This window comes from Schistocerca nitens, chromosome 9, assembly GCF_023898315.1.
Source record: "Schistocerca nitens isolate TAMUIC-IGC-003100 chromosome 9, iqSchNite1.1, whole genome shotgun sequence".
NCBI classification, from domain to species: domain Eukaryota; kingdom Metazoa; phylum Arthropoda; class Insecta; order Orthoptera; family Acrididae; genus Schistocerca; species Schistocerca nitens.
In genome coordinates this window covers 203,664,968-203,681,200 of record NC_064622.1, presented here as the reverse complement: position 1 = coordinate 203,681,200, position 16,233 = coordinate 203,664,968, and the positions used below count along the sequence as shown (strand labels likewise).

At 44.2% G+C, this 16,233-nt stretch overlaps 1 protein-coding gene across 2 annotated transcripts in view; it reads right to left on the bottom strand.

Moving 5' to 3' along the window:
• LOC126203819 (sodium-coupled monocarboxylate transporter 1-like) overlaps positions 1–16,233 on the bottom strand; it is a 472,971-nt gene that overhangs the window by 371,621 nt on the left and 85,117 nt on the right. For both annotated transcript variants that reach the window (XM_049938186.1, XM_049938187.1), the window contains exon 7: positions 7,864–8,018. In XM_049938186.1, coding sequence (XP_049794143.1) covers positions 7,864–8,018 — 155 coding nt within the window. The remainder of the gene's footprint in view (positions 1–7,863; positions 8,019–16,233) is intronic.

Genomic DNA, 16,233 nt, shown 5'->3' with positions numbered 1-16,233 from the left:
CCTTCTCCAGAATCACCTTAACCTTTTTGCCGCTTGGTGTATCCAGTGGCTCCTGAAAATCCATCCTTCCAAGACCCAGGCAATCATCATAGGTTGTACCACTCGCTCCTTCTGAATCCTGGATTTCTCACTTACCATCTGCACCCATCCTGTCCGCCTCTCCCCCACCCTCACCTACCTTGGCCTCACCATTGACCATCACTTCACTTGGATCCCTCATCTCTGCTCCATCCAATCCAAAGCCCACAACAGCCTCCGACTCCTCAAATTCCTCTCTGACTGGACATGGGGGCTGCACCCCTCTACTATCCTCCACACCTACAAATCTGTAATCTGTCCCATCCTCCGTTATGCCAGTCCCACCTAGATATCCACCCCCCCCCTCCCTGCCAATTTCTATAAGTCCCTCCAGATCCTCAAGCACGATGCACTTCATCTTGCCTTCCGTATGTGCCTCCTGTCCCTCACGTGGATCCTCTACGACCTCATTCCTTTCCGCCATCTGCTCCTATTCCTCGAACATATCCACGTACTCTACACCTCCCGCCACTTTCATCCCCCTCATGCCCCGGTTGCTCTGCTCCTCTTCAACCCCCGCCCTCTGCCACACCTTCACTGTTGTGTCCCCCCTACCCTCCATCTCTACACCCTTCATCTCCTTTCCAAGGTGGCTTCCATCGATTCCCCCTCCCAGATGATGCCCTCTCTCCCTCCATTTATCCCTCCTATTAACTCTGATCCTCACCCTCCCTCATTTCCTTTGTCCTTTTCTCAGCTCCCTCTTCGCCTCCCCCATCACCCCCTCCATCCTGTATTTTCCCCACCTACCCTTTCTCTGCTTCCCTTCTCTCCCCCAAGTCCTTTTGCGTTTTCATTCCTCTGCCTTTCTCCATTCTCTCTCATGTCTACACTGCTCCCCCCTCCTTAATCTTCTCCCTTCGTTCCCCCCCCTCCTGCCTTTCGTTTTTCCCTCTCCTCCCCCCTTTTTGTTCCCCCTCCTCTGTCCAGGGCCCACCTCCCATCTGCCCTTGCCTGTGGAGTGTCATCTTCGTGCCGACCTTTTAGTGCAGTGTTCCTAGTGATTGTTAAGTGTTGTGCGTCTTTTCCGAAGTGCTGCGAACGGACGTCATGCTGTCGCAGGGTGTGATTTTTTCTTTTATATATCTCTTGCGATCAGAATCCAGACTGTCGCCGTGTTTTTTAATTGTCTGTCTACTTTTTTCCTGTCTGTTTCCTGTGTATTTTAATATCATCGCCCACCATTTTCTATATGTTTTAAGTTTCCACATTTTACGTCACCGTTTTATCGCCTGTTTTTATTATTTCTTATCTTCATATGTTTAAAAATTCTGTAGGCTGAAGAGCGGCATACTAAGCTGCTGCCACCTGGGACTGGTATCCAATAAAGGAAAAAGGAATCTTTTGAGAGCAACCGTATCACTGAACTATTCGTATTATGTCACTCTCCACCCTACCTTCCTATTCACAACGTATTCTACTAGCGGCCTACTGTTTTCTTTTGCTGTAAATATTCCCTTTATTCATCCAACCAATATCGTTCTTTTGTTTCCATTTCACTTCACTGAAGCCCACTATACCTAGATTGAACCTACGCATCTCGCTTTTCAGATAATTATGCTATCTTCCGTACCTCATTCAAGCTCGTGATATTTCTCATTCCGACTCTTAGAATGTTAGCCTTTGGATGTTTATTCCGTCTTTTCTCTTTATCCCCTCCTCCCTTGACAGTCCTCTCACGAGGATACGAATGGGGGACTAATTCGGAAACTTTTGCAAATGGAGAGTTCATAACACTTTTTCAATTACAATCCACATATTTGTGGATACACATTGTTCTATATTACAGTGGTTTCCGTTGCCCTTGCATCCTTGTCCTTGGTTCTTCCGTCTTTGAGGGGAAGCTTCTCACCCCAAAGGCAAAAGTTTGCACAGAAACTCTCTCTGTCCTTCGGCCCTCATTGATAAGGACGTTGGGAGAACGAGGGTGACTTCTTATCCCGGAAGGTTCCGGTCACTCTTGCTAATTACTTTTGTGCAAAACTGAAGCAGCGGCTGGGTTCCACGACGGTTACCCAGAAAGTAATGCACGTTACAAGCAAAGAACTGTGGGGAATAATAACAAACGCTTGTGCAAAATTCATGGAGCATCTGCTATCGACAGAAGTACAGTTAGTCGATGGGCACGGAGGGTGAGGTCATCAGAAAGCAGTTTGGCGGACCTCCACGATTCGCAACAGTCGGGGAGACCATTTACGGCTGTTACACCTGACATGTTGCAGCGAGCTGATGTCATTCGCGAGGACAGACGCACTAGACCTCGGCAGTTGGCGCTGTAACTGCCAATCAGCAAAGGAAGTGTGGATGCATTTGTCCGCACTCTTGGATATTCAACAGTGTGTGCAAAATGGGCATACATGCCATTGTTTCGCGCTAGAGAAAGGCCGCAGAACTGGATGGAGATTACGTGGAAGAATAGGGTGTGTAGATAAAACACCAACCTTTCGTGTGTGTAATTCACATTATGTTCAATAAAGATTTATTGAAGAAAAAAATGCGGTGCTTTAGTTTCTGCGCAACCTACGTAGAATGGGACCGAGGGCATTCTTGTTACTAGTCAGAGACGTTACATTTCCTCCAATCTGTTTATTCACTGTTTTTTTGTCAATGGTCCAGCGCGAGTTTTGCTTGCCGTCTTTCAAGTTCCATCGACGAGATCTTCGCACAGTTCTTTTAATTATTATTTTTAAATTTCAGAATATAGTTAGTCCCCTGGCCGAACGCCTTTAGCTGATGCGGGAATCTCGGACTTAGCAGTCCCGACATTTGCCTGCAGAGACCAAAGTATTCACGAGATTTTGGTCACGACTTTCGTACCGGGAATGGAACCCAGATCCTTCCGAATACCACGTTTGACCTTGGCTGTTAACCTTCAGGCTCGGTGGACCCCTAGACCACGGGTGTTTCCACGCAACATATGATTGTAACGCTTAAAAGTATTTCATTTTATTTGAAATGTTTTTCGTAATTGGTGGTGGACAGCTTTACGTGAATGTGCGAATATGGTGAACATTTTTTATTAGATCTTCATTTACTAATGTTACTGAAATTTCGGTTCCTGAATATTATGTTCCTGTTCCACTCTTAAGTATGATAAAAATAACTACTAACAAAAGCTTTCACATGGCCACGCCCCTTTGTTATTACGTATTTCCTCATATTAATTATTCCTGCGGTATTTTCTCCCAGTTTGTGCAGTCACATTTGGGGATGATGGGGGTGGGGGGGGGGATATTTCGGTGTTAAGCAGATTCATAACTTCTAGGAAAGTTTGGAAAAACTCAAATTCCTAATGAAAGTTACAACTCTATGATAGGAAAACCGTACTCCGAACCAACATATGTTTCAACAACTGCTGATGAAGTTGCAGCGTATGGCGCTTGTTTAATTTTAAGTGTGCTAGTCTTGGTAGGCTACGGACTCTACAGAGTCTAGGATTTGATCCAGGAGCTTTCACACTGTCGATATTGAAGGAAATCGATGACAAGAGAATTGATGGAGCTGACAATATTATTGTTATTCAGTTTGAAAATCAAGAACCTTAAAGAGCAAGCAAAGAAAAAACTACTTGAAGGTGAAGAGGAAAATGAATATAGTGTGCGCTACTTCACGCAGATAAGGTAAAGCCTAATACAAACACTGTCAAATCATTGATTCAGATTTCCCGTAATTTACATTTTGGCAACTTTATGTACATATTCCTCACAAACCTCTGATATTATAGTACTTAAATTTGGCATTCAATTAGTCAATACCATAGCGAAACATTCTGAAGACGGAATTACTTAAATTTGCCATACAATTATTCAACAGCTTAGTCAAACATTCTGTGGATGGAATTTTCATTTACTACAATAATAAGGCCCTTATAAAGAGAAAAGCCCTAAGATTTGGTATATTTTTTCACAAAAAAAACTAGCAAAAGAAAAATCAATTTTCCGTTCAATAGGTGTTTGTAATAACGCTATATCAAACTTTGTGCAAAATACATTAATTTCGTACTGACAGATGTATCAAAAAAGTAACATTTGAACTCATGTCAGTGAATAAAGCTCCCTGTAGTACCCCAGAAGTCATTCCCTGGTTCTTAACAGATGTTCTATCATCCTGTCCCTTCTTCTTGTCAATGTTTTCCATATATTCCTTTCCTCTCCGATCATACCACCTAATTTTCGACATTCTTCTGTACCAGGTCTCGAAGGCTTCGATTCTCTTCTATTCCGGTTTTTCCACAGACCATGTTTCACTACCGTACAATGCTGTGCTCCAAACGTACATTCTAAGAAATTTCTTCCTCAAATTAAGGTCAAGGTTTTACACTGGTAGACTTCTCTCGTCCACTGCTACTCTGCTTTTTATGACTTCCTTGCCCCAACCGTCATTGGTTATTTTGTCGCCGAGGTAGTACAGTACCTTAACTTCATCTACGTATTACGTGATCAAAATCACAGATGTTAATTTTCTCGCCATTCTCATTTCTCCTACTTCTCATAACTTTCTGTAATTCTTTTTTACTTTCACTGATTATAGCAATCTCATCAACAAATCTTATCGTTGATATCCTTTCACCTTGAATTTTAATCCCAATATTGAACCATTTTTTTTATTTACATCATTGTTTCTTCCGTGTGTACTCGTATATTTAGGTGTGAGCAAAAGACTGTCTTACAGACTTTTTAATCCTGGCGCTACGTTCTTGATCATCCAGTCGCACTGTTTCCTCTTGGTTCTTGTACGTACCGTATACTTCTCTTCTTTCCCTATAAATTACTCCCACATTTCTCGTAATATCGGACATCATATTGCATGGTTTGAAGCTGTTTAAAGCTTCGTCGTATGAACATGTCTTGATTTTTCTTTTGTCTGATTCTGTTATTAAGCGCAAAGTCACGACTGTCTCTGTGTGGTGCCTTCAGCTTCCCTAAAGCTAAACTGATTGTCATGTAACAAATCCTCGCACTTACCTATCCTTGCTATCATCGAATTGTGAGGATGAAATTTTTTTGCAAGCTCTGATGGTACATAGGCAGTCTCATAGATTCTATACACCATCCTGTATAGTCGTTTGGTTACTGCTCCCTCAATGATTCAAGTTATTCCATTGGAGGTTTATCTATCGGTTCTACTTATTTCATCATAACTCTTCCATAGTTCTTTTAAATCCTGATACTGAATCCTGTATGTCTTCCATATCGACCCCAATTTCTTTATCAGGGCACCGGACAAGTCCTTACCTTAAATTAGGCCTTTAGTATTCTCTTTCAACTTGTCTTCTTTCTCCTCTGCGTTTCACAGTAGGATTCCGATTGCATTTTTAATGATACCACCATACCTTTTAATTTCGCAGTTTGACTTTTTTATATGCTGAGTCATTCCTCCCGACGATCAATTCCTTTTCCATTTATCGCACCATTCCTCTATCCATTTCGTCTTTGTTGCCCAACACATTCCACTCATTTCATTCCTAAGGGATTTACATTACTGTATATGTGTTGATTTATATTACTGTATTCCTGATTCTGCCTGAACATTTATGTAGTCCCTTCGTTCGTGGATCGACTGAAGTACTTCTTCTGTTACGCAAGGTTTCTTTGCAGTTACATTCCTATGTTTCTCTGTCGGCCTTCTGTGTCTGCCTTTTGTAGAGCTGTCGATCTCTTTCAACTGAACTGCCTCCTCTGGTATTCCTTATCTCAGTATCCACATCCTTATCAAATTTCAAACAATTCTCTCAAACTTCACTCTACTCTTCATCATTATTAAATTGTGGTCTGAGACTATAACTGCTCCTGGGTACGTCTTACAATCCAATATCTGATATCGGAACCTCTGTCTACGATGGAGTCCATCTGGAATATTTCTCTGTCTCCGAATCTTTCCCAGTATACCTCATCCTACTCTTGTAATTGTTGAGCGAAGTATTCGCTACTACCATCTGAAAAGTACTTCAGAACCAGTCATCCTTTCTCCCGTAGCCATTTCCTCTATTCCTTCCACCACAGCCGCGTTGCATTGCGTTATTAGATTTTCCTGCCCCTTAACACACTAAATCGCCTGGTCGGTAATCTCATTCATAAATCACCAGCTCAATAGCTGACTTCCATGCTGCGTCTTGTAGAATGTTATCTCTTCGTTGTCTGCTCCATATTTTTCTCATGGTCACCTCCCCGTTGGAAGTCCCCAACCCCCTCTCCGGAATTACTACTTGTGGATTAAAATGGAATCTTTTGCCAATGGAGAACCATCGCAACATTTCTATTCAATTACAATCACCCCGACACTATGTCGATTACAGATCATATGTCCTTTGGATGCACATTATATGTCTATACTATAGCGATTTCCATTGCCTTCTGCACCCTCATGCTATTGAAAATTGTTGAATTTTCCGTCATTTCATGGCAGTTTCCCGCCCCAAGTGCTAGGGGTTGCCCTTAACTACTGTAGGGCCCTCCTCCCTCTTTGACAAGGCCGCTGGCAGGACGAGGGTGATTTCTCAAACCGAAAGTCTTCGGCGGTCTCTGCTGATGAACTAAATTCAGAATTTAAGCAATGGTTGTGTCTGAATCCTGACCGCTGGATGTTTTGGTTACAAGTGAAAGATGCTACCCATACACAACATATGTAGGATAACATTAGCACTGCTACATTTTGATTAGCAGTGGGCTTATTCTTTACGTGACAGTTTGCAAAATAAACTCATTATTAATTAAAAATGGAGACATACGCATTAGCGTGAAGAGTTCTGTGCTTGTGCTTGCGTTGCCTGTTTGAAAATAAATCTAAAGGAAGATGTCCAGTTAAGCGACTTAGTAACTTCTCAGTACACGAAATAAGAACTCAATTTTTGAAACCAAAAACAAAGAAATGAAACAATTTACCAGATAATTCTACTGAATTTTCTCATTTCTGTTACTACTGAAATGTGGCTTGATGTTGGAGTGGTGTTTTATGCTGAAACAGCAGAAATTTTACGTTTTTTCTAACTGCATTTTTATGACGTTTAGTATCAGCCTGTTAATCCAGGTATATTTCTCTTGTGTTTCAAAAGAAACGTCAGTGGACGTGTGGTGTTTTCCTTTTTCAAGCCGTCCTGACTATCAGTGCATTTACTCTTGACAAGCAAAACATGAAATTCCCGGTAACACTGAGTTTCCCACTTTCAAGCAAACATATATTTTCCATAAGTACTTTTTAGTTTCATGTGTTTTATTTCATGTGCACTTTGCAAAAAAGAGCCTTATATTCTTGTTTTATCATCAGATAATTTGATTGTGACGTAATGAAATCATTCTCTGAGAAATTCTTTGACATAATCGAAGGAAATGATAAAAAAACCGAAGAATGGTCAGGATAGCAAAATTATGTAAACTGAAGTTCGCAGTGAGACAATTTACACACCACAAAACTAATCACTTAAGATTATGATTTCCTTGAATGTCAGTTCTAATGAAATCTTCGAAACATGATTTCCCTCAAAAAAAGGTGTCAAGTTACACCACATACACCCCGGCGTATGAAATCATTGCAGTCATTATGCAAAGCGGCATCTTAGTTATAAATGATATGCGGGGGATGACAAAAAGTTCTCTGGACATCAACAGAAAGTAAATTTCACTGCCGTTGTACATGATAAACTATCCTCCAACCATTAAGTAATATTTCTACAAGAAAATTCCTTAATCCTCGTATTGGAATTACATCCAGTTTATTGAAATAAATGATCACAAAGGACAGCTTTGGTGCCACGGAAGTGGAAGCTTTGTGAATGTTGAACCCGCTTACTCAGGTAGCTCTATTCTGCCGCTGTCCGCGTTCCGCTGCCAGACCGTGCCCAGTCCGCCGACGTCGAAGGTGCCCTTGACGATCACCAGAATGACTGCCACGAACATGAGTATTGTCTGGATGACGTCCGTCCACACGACCGCCTTAAGGCCGCCCTGGAATACAAATCAGACATTACACCGCAAAGTGTGAAACAACTTGCACAAATAATATTTTGATGATATACAGATATCAAAAAAAGTTTTGCAAATGGTTCAAATGGCTCTGAGCAGTATGGGACTCAAGTTCTGAGGTCATTAGTCCCCTAGAACTTAGAACTACTTAAACCTAACTAACCTAAGGACATCACACACATCCATGCCCGAGGCAGAATTCGAACCTGCGACCGTAGCGGAAAAAGTTTTGCATCACTTCGGTTCCCAGAACTGAAGATAGACGTTGACTGTGGATATTGTATCACAGACACATTCCTTTTGACTGTCCAGAGATGTCACTAACCATGCATTACCAGCGCCTCTGAGACGGAGGGGTCCGACAGCCGATCAGTTTCAGTCATTCCACCAGGAAGGAGGTACACGGATCTTGTTATCTGTGGTTCAACAATGCCTAGACGGTCAATACTGCGGTTCGATCGGATCCGCATTGTTATTTTGTGCCAGGAAGGGCTCTCAACACGGGATGTGTCCAGGTGCCTCGGAGTGAACAAAACCGATGTTGTTGGGACATGGAGGATATACAGAGAGAGGAACTGTCGATGACATGCCTCGGTCAGGCTGCCCGAGGGCCTCAAACTGCAGTGGACTCGGAGGAATCCTGACAGCAACGCCACCATGTTGAATAATGCTTTTCGTGCAGCCACGGGACGTCGTGTTACGACTCGAACTGGGTGCAAAATGCCCATGTTATGCGACTTTACTCCTGACGTCCATGGTAAGGTCCATCTTTGCAACCACCTCACCATGCAGCATGGTACAGATGGGGCCAACAACATGCCGAATGGAGCGCTCAGGATTGGCATCGTGTTCTCTTCACCGATGAGTGTCGCGTATTTCTTCAACGAGACAATCGTCGGAGACGTGTTTAGAGGCAACCCGGTCAGGCTCAACGCGTTAGATACACGGTCCAGCGAGTGCTGCATGGTGGAGGTACCTGCTGTTTTGGCCTGGCATTATGTGAGGCTGACGTACGCAGCTGGTGGTCTTGGAAGGCGGCGTAACGTCTGTACGATACTGAATGCCATCCTCCGATCGATAGTGCAACGATGTCGGCAACATATTGGAGGGGCATTCTTTATGGACGACAATTCGCGCCCCCGTCGTGCACATCTTGTAAATGAATTCCTTCCGGTTAACGCTATCGCTCGAGTAGAGTGGTCAGCATGTTCTCGAGACATTAACCCTATCGAACATGCTCGAGATAGATTGAAAGGGGGTGTTTATGGACAACGTGACCCACCAACCACTCTGAGGGATCTACACCGAATCGCTGTTGAGGAGTGGGACAATCTGTACCAACAGTGCCTTGATGAACTTGTGGATAGGATGCCACGACGAATACAGGTATGTATCAATGCAGAGGACGTGCTACTGGGTATTAAAGGTACCGGTGTATGCAGCAATCTGGACCACCACCTCTGAAGGTCTCGCTGTATTGTGGTACAACATGCAATTCGTGGTTTTCATGGCCAATAAAAAGGGCAGAAATCATGTTTATGTTGATGTCTAGTCCCATTTTCTGTTCAGGTTCTGGAATTCTATGAACCGATGTAATGCAAAACTTTTTTTGATGTGTGTAGAAGCATATCATACGAATTCATATTACCTTACATCTAGGACAACGTGAACAATTCTACGTACACTGGTCTACGATACGGAAGGACGAAGTAGAAAAGTGACATAACACACTACCTAATTACATACTACGCACTAAGGGGAAACTAACGAAAGCGCGAAGGAATGGTGCCAAGGGCCTCCCAGTTGTGCACAGGGAATTTGACATCACATTGAGTGAGGTTAGCGGCAAATGGTGGTAGCACGCTATACTAGGCAATTGAAGGAACGGGAAAAAGAAAGTGTCTGTCACTCAGCTAGCAGTTATGGTGCATTACGGTAGTGTTCTTCATGACGACATGGTCCCAAGACAACATTTGGATATTTCCACATGGGGAAGAATCACCGAGAAAATGAAGGAGCTTGAATTGTGACAAGTGGTCTTTGGTATTGTTCATAGTATAGTTTCATGCGCGTGCGTAGCGTTCAATACAATCAGTAATGCTGCCGGAAGGAGACGAGGTGATCGACGACGATCAGCTATAGTAGAAAATGACCACAACAGGCAAGAAGGTACCACCGTCAAACAGTGGATGCAATTGCAACCACATTTTGTAGGACTGCATGACATAGAACCTCACACTCCATAGTGGCACGGCGATGTGCTGGGCTGTCTCTATCATGACGATCAGTGCGATGTGCTCCGTTGACAGTCATACATCGGCGCACCGTGTGTAATGATACCAAGAGCAGAGGGATTGGATCAACGAGGAGTAGTGTTGAATGCTCTTCTTGTACGAGAGCATATTCAATCTGAGTAGTGACTCTCATCTTACCCTCATATGACGAGAGGTCGGTACACGTAATGCATCCAGGAATCTTATCCAACATGATCGTATCGGTAGTCCAGATGCTACGATGTGGGAAGTCATAATATTCCATGGGCGTACTGACCTCCAAATCTTTGAACACGATACGTTCACCAGTCAATGTTATTATGAAGCTCATCTCCTTCCCCATGTGTGTCTTTTCAGCGGTGCGTTCCTCCAAGACTTCATTTTAATGGATGAAAATGAGCACCTAACCGAGCAGGTGGAAAAGCTGTTGCAACGAGAGGATACACAGAATATGGTTGCCCGTTATCGCTATTTCAGTCCCATCGAGCATGTTTGGAATGCGTTGCGGAGACACGTCCACATGCTGCTACGACCACCCACAAGTTGTGAACCGCGGTGGTAGAATAGAAATTCCTGCTACAAGAATCCGTGGCAAACGGATGACCAGCATGGAAGCACTTTGCATATCATGCATACATCCAATTAAGAACGATTTCTAGTCTTTTATATTGTGCAAAAGACCATTACAAATCAGGGTGAATTCAGCGAAATTATTGCTTTGAATAAGAGTGTCGTCTATTCTTCTCATTGTACATGTCTACAGTTACCTCCTGTATTATGCTGTAGTAGTTCTTTCTATCTATGGTCCAAGTTTCATAGAGCTATGTTACTTGGCAGTGACACATCACGCGAAAGTTACTTCCGTCCTTAAGTTCTGCACGCCATCGTATATTTGCATATACACTGACGGAAAAAAAATCGCGGGACCAAGAAGAAGCTATGCAAGAGGAACGAGACTTGGCAGATGTGTATCTACATCTGAAAGACGACGTTTATCCAAATTTTGTACCCACTACGAGGATGCAAATAATATTTGCTTTAAACACGTGCTGTAGCGGTTGTGAGCGATAGTTACCTTTCAAATTGGAGATAGTGACTTGATGTTAATCAAGGAAGCCTTTAAGATGACGAAGATGTCATTATCAACAGCACACCGAGATTGAACGAGGTCGTGTAATAGGGCTACTAGAAGCTGGATGTACCTTTCGTGACACTCCAAACAGACTTGGTAGGAAAATAGCCATTTTACATGTTTAATAACAACGATGATCACGGGAAGGTATGGTCGCAAGAAGACCAGGCTCCGGACGGTACTACTGAGAGGGAGGACCTTCGTGTTGGGTGTACGGCTGCCCCCCATAGTACTATGTCTGCAGCACCAATTAGATCAACAGTTGGCACGGCAATGACACAACGAAAATCAGTTGCTTCAAAGACAACTCCCCGCTAGACACTCTTTAGCATGCATTTCACTCACCCAAACCACCGCAATCAGCGGCTACAGTCGTGTCAAACGAGAGCACATTGGAAGGCGGAGTGGAGGTTTGTTGCATTTTCTGATGAAATCCGGTTCTGCTTCGGTGCTAATTATTATCGAGGGTTGTATATATGGTTTTCGGAAAAGACGTCGGATGTCAGAGTGAAAACTCCACAATATTACATCAGCGTAACTGGCCGACATCTTCAGGTGCGACGAACACTCTGCTAAGGCATGACTAGAGCCCCTTATTTATGCCAGTCTTAGGCAGGAAGTATGCATGCGCGGAGGCGCCAAAATTCGATGGCCAATAGCGTCGATATCAACCGATAGCTGGAAGGACAGCAACGCCACCAGCAAGATGAAGAACCAAAGACTTCGGCGCACGCCCGGAGGCTGCCACTGCTGCTCTGCGCTGCCATCGGCCGCCCCAGCGACCTCTGTCGGAAGCCGCAAGCAGAAATGCGCGTCCGCGTAGGCGCGTGACCATCGCCCCGTTGTCAGAAGAATATTTATGTTGCTGGCGAATCGTCATCTGTCGTATGACCAATAGTACTCCTCTCTGCTCGATGCGACTTCAATATGGCCACTGCTGGATCCCAAGCTGCACTGAGCTGAAAGGCCGTGTCTCTGTTTACAAGATTCGTCGAGCTACGTATTTCCACCGCTTCCTTAATAACACTGTCGCAGTACGAACTCGTCGACGAGAGAATTTTGGTGTGTTGATAATTCACAGAATGGCCTGTACTGAGACAATGCTCGGCCACTGCAGACTTCTCTGGTTGCTCCAGACGGGTGTAGCGTCGGTGTTCAGTACATCTCTCTTCTACAGTGCGACAAGTTTGCCCGATGTACGATATGCCGCAGCTACAAGGAATCTCGTAAACACCGGGTCTTCATAGGCCAAGGCTGTTCTTAGATGAGCCCAAGAGAGCTCTGAGTTTTGCCGGCGGACGAAAGACACATTTAACTTTATGCCTCTTCAATAACCTTACTATTTTTGAAGAGACACCGCCGATGTATGGCAAGATGACCATTCCCCTTTGTTCTTCGCCTTCTTCCAGTTCCTCACGTTGGGTAACCCGCTTCGGGTGTAAGGCACGGCGAATCTACCGTTCGGAATATCCATTTTGTTGGATAGTGCTACACAAATAGAGTAGCTCATTGGATAAGCTGAGTCTGATATGGCTCTTGCTCTGTGAATCAAAGTCCTAAGTACGCCACTTCGTTGCGAAGGATGGTGACAGCTGGTGGCCTGTAAGTATAAATCCGTGTGTGTTGGTTTACGATACACTGCGTGACCTAATGTGCCATCTTCTTTTCTCCGTACCAACACATCCAGAAACGGAAGTTCGCCGTTTTTCTCCAACTCCATAGTGAACTTGATGTTGGGATGAAGCGAGTTAAGATGCTCAAGAAATACATTCATCGTTGCAGTGCCCCGTGAGGCCAGATAATAAAGGTGTCGTCCACATACCGCCAAAAGCACGTAGGTTTCAAATCCGACGACTGGAGTGCTCTCTCCTCTAAGTCTTCCATAAAAAGACGAAATATTGTGGAGTTTTCACTATGACATCCGGCGTCTCGCCCGAGAACCATATAGACAACATGTCCGTCGGGAAAGCCTCAAGCAACACATTATCGAGTGCTGGTTAGAAGGGGGATAGGTGAGTGTCTGTAAGCATCCTGCCTAGACACAGTGGAGGTACACTTGGAGTTATGATCTAGGGTGCAATTTAGGATGACAGCATGAGTACTCTCGTTGTTATCCCCCGCACCCTGACTGCAAAATTATATGTCATTGTGATGATTTGACCTGTTACACTGCCACTCATGAACAGCATTCCAGAGAGTGATTTCCAACAGCATAATTCTCGCCCACTTATCTCTGTTGTAACCCAATGTACCCTACAGAGTATCGGCACGTTGCCTTGGTATGCTCGATCGCCAGATCTGTCTCCAACAGAGTAGGTATTGGACGTCATCGGACGACAATTCCAGCGTTATCCGTAACCAGCATTAACTGTCCCTATTCAACCGACCGAGAGCAACATTCGCGCATCTCCACCCCACAAAGTGAACTGACGTCCAGCAACTGCACGACAACATGCATGCACGTTTGCCTGCTTGCATCCAACATTCTGGTGGTTACATCGGTTGTTAACGTAGCAACGTATCACATTTGCAATGGCTTATCTCGCGCTTTCATTAACCTGTGATGTTGCAACATTAATCTTTGAAATACACTACTGGCCATTAAAATTGCTACACCACGAAGATGACGTGCTACAGACGCGAAATTTAACCGACACGAAGAAGATGCTGTGACATCCAACGTGCTGACATCAGGAAAGTTTCCAACCGATTTCTCATACACAAACAGCAGTTGACCGGCGTTGCCTGGTAAAACGTTGTTGTGACGCCTCGTGTAAGGAGGATACATGGGTACCATCACGTTTCCGACTTTGATAAAGGTCGGATTGTAGCCTATCCCGATTGCGGTTTATCGTATCGCGACTTTGCTGCTCGCGTTGGTCGAGATCCAATGACTGTTAGCAGAATATGGAAGCGGTGGGTTCAGGAGGGTAATACGGAACGCCGTGCTGGATCCCAACGGCCTCGTATCACTAGCAGTCGAGACGACAGGCATCTTATCGGCATGGCTTTAACGGATCGTGCAGCCACGTCTCGATCCCTGAGTCAACAGATGGGGGTGTTTGCAAGACAACAACTATCTGCACGAACAGTTCGACGACGTTTGCAGCAGCATGGACTATGAGCTCGGAGACCATGGCTGCGGTTACCCTCGACGCTGCATCATAGACAGAAGCGCCTGCGATAGTGTACTCAACGACGAACGTGGGTGCACGAATGACAAAATGTCATTTTTTCGGATGAATTCAGGTTCTGTTTACAGCATCATGACAGTCGCATCCGTGTTTGGCGATATCGCGGTGAATGCACATTGGAAGCGTGTATTCGTCAACGCCATACTGGCGTATCACCCGGCGTGATGGTATGAGGTGCCATTGGTTACACGTCTCGGTCACCTCTTGCTCGCACTGACGGCGGCTTGAACAGTGGACGTTACATTTCAGATGTGTAACGACCCGTGGCTCTACCCTTCTTTCGATTCCTGCGATACCCTACATTTCAGCAGGATAATGCACGCCCGCATGTTGCAGCTCCTATGCGGGCCTTTCTGGACTCAGAAAATGTTCGACTGCTGCCCTGGCCAGCACATTCTCCAGATCTCTCACCAATTGAAAACGTCTGGTCAATGGTGGCCGAGCAACTGGCTCGTCACAATACTCCAGTCACAACTGTTGATGAACTGTGGTATCGTGTTGAAGCTGCATGGGCAGCTGTACCTGTACACGCCATCCAAGCTCTGTTTGACTGAATGCCCAGGCGTATCAAGGCCGTTATTACGGCCAGAGGTGGTTGTTCAAAGTACTGATTTCTCAGGATCTATGCACTCAAATTGCGTGAAAATGTAATCACATGTCATTTCTAGTATAACATATTTGTCCAATGAAAACCCGTTTATCATCTGCATTTCTTCTTGGGGTAGCAATTTTAATGGCCAGTAGTGTATATTATCTAGTGTAGTGTGTTCCCTAAATTTCATTATTCTATGTTCTACATCTACATGGATACTCCAAAAATCACATTTAAGTGACTGGTGTTGCGTTTTTTATTCCCTTCAAGGTTCGCACGGACACACAGCCAGTTGGGCACGCCGTAACATCAGCTTTTTTTTCTTGAACAGTTAAAGATGTCGAAACGAGATTTCCGTAGGTGGTAGTAAGTAGGAAGAAACGTACTGTGTATTTAAAGCTCTCAGCTCTTGTACCAACTGAGTTATTGAAACATGTATATTTATTTAATCGGAACTATTTACTTTCTTTAAGGGCAAGAAACGATCTTGAGAAGAGCAGTACACTGGAATAATGCTCGATATTATTGATGTTCTAACTTTGAAGAAAATAATTTGAGAAATATGGCAGAATTGAAAGGTAAAGCGTTCGGAGTAGGGTATCACTGTGTAAGCACCACCAAATTTGTCTCTCGTGTCAGGTTACGCTGTTATGCGTGGCAAGGGAATTGGCCTGCGCTAGTAAAATCAAACCCTACGTCATACTACTTACAAATAAGGTCTGCTGTAATTGTCGTAAACTAGAACTTAACGCAAACTTCTAGTGTATCAGAAGGAAATACCGTAAAGTATTCCAAGCGTGTGTACTTTCTGTTGTTGCAATGAAAAACTTTTGGGGAACAAGTAAAGAGTTGATCCAACTAAGCCTAGCATGAGATCGCTATTTGGGGTTTTTACATCGTCGAACCCGATTCCTGCCGTCTAGTCCTTCAATCCTAACACATTTCTCCGATACTTTGTCGAAAACTTTAAACATCAAATTTGCCATGCGTTATATCATCGTACTCG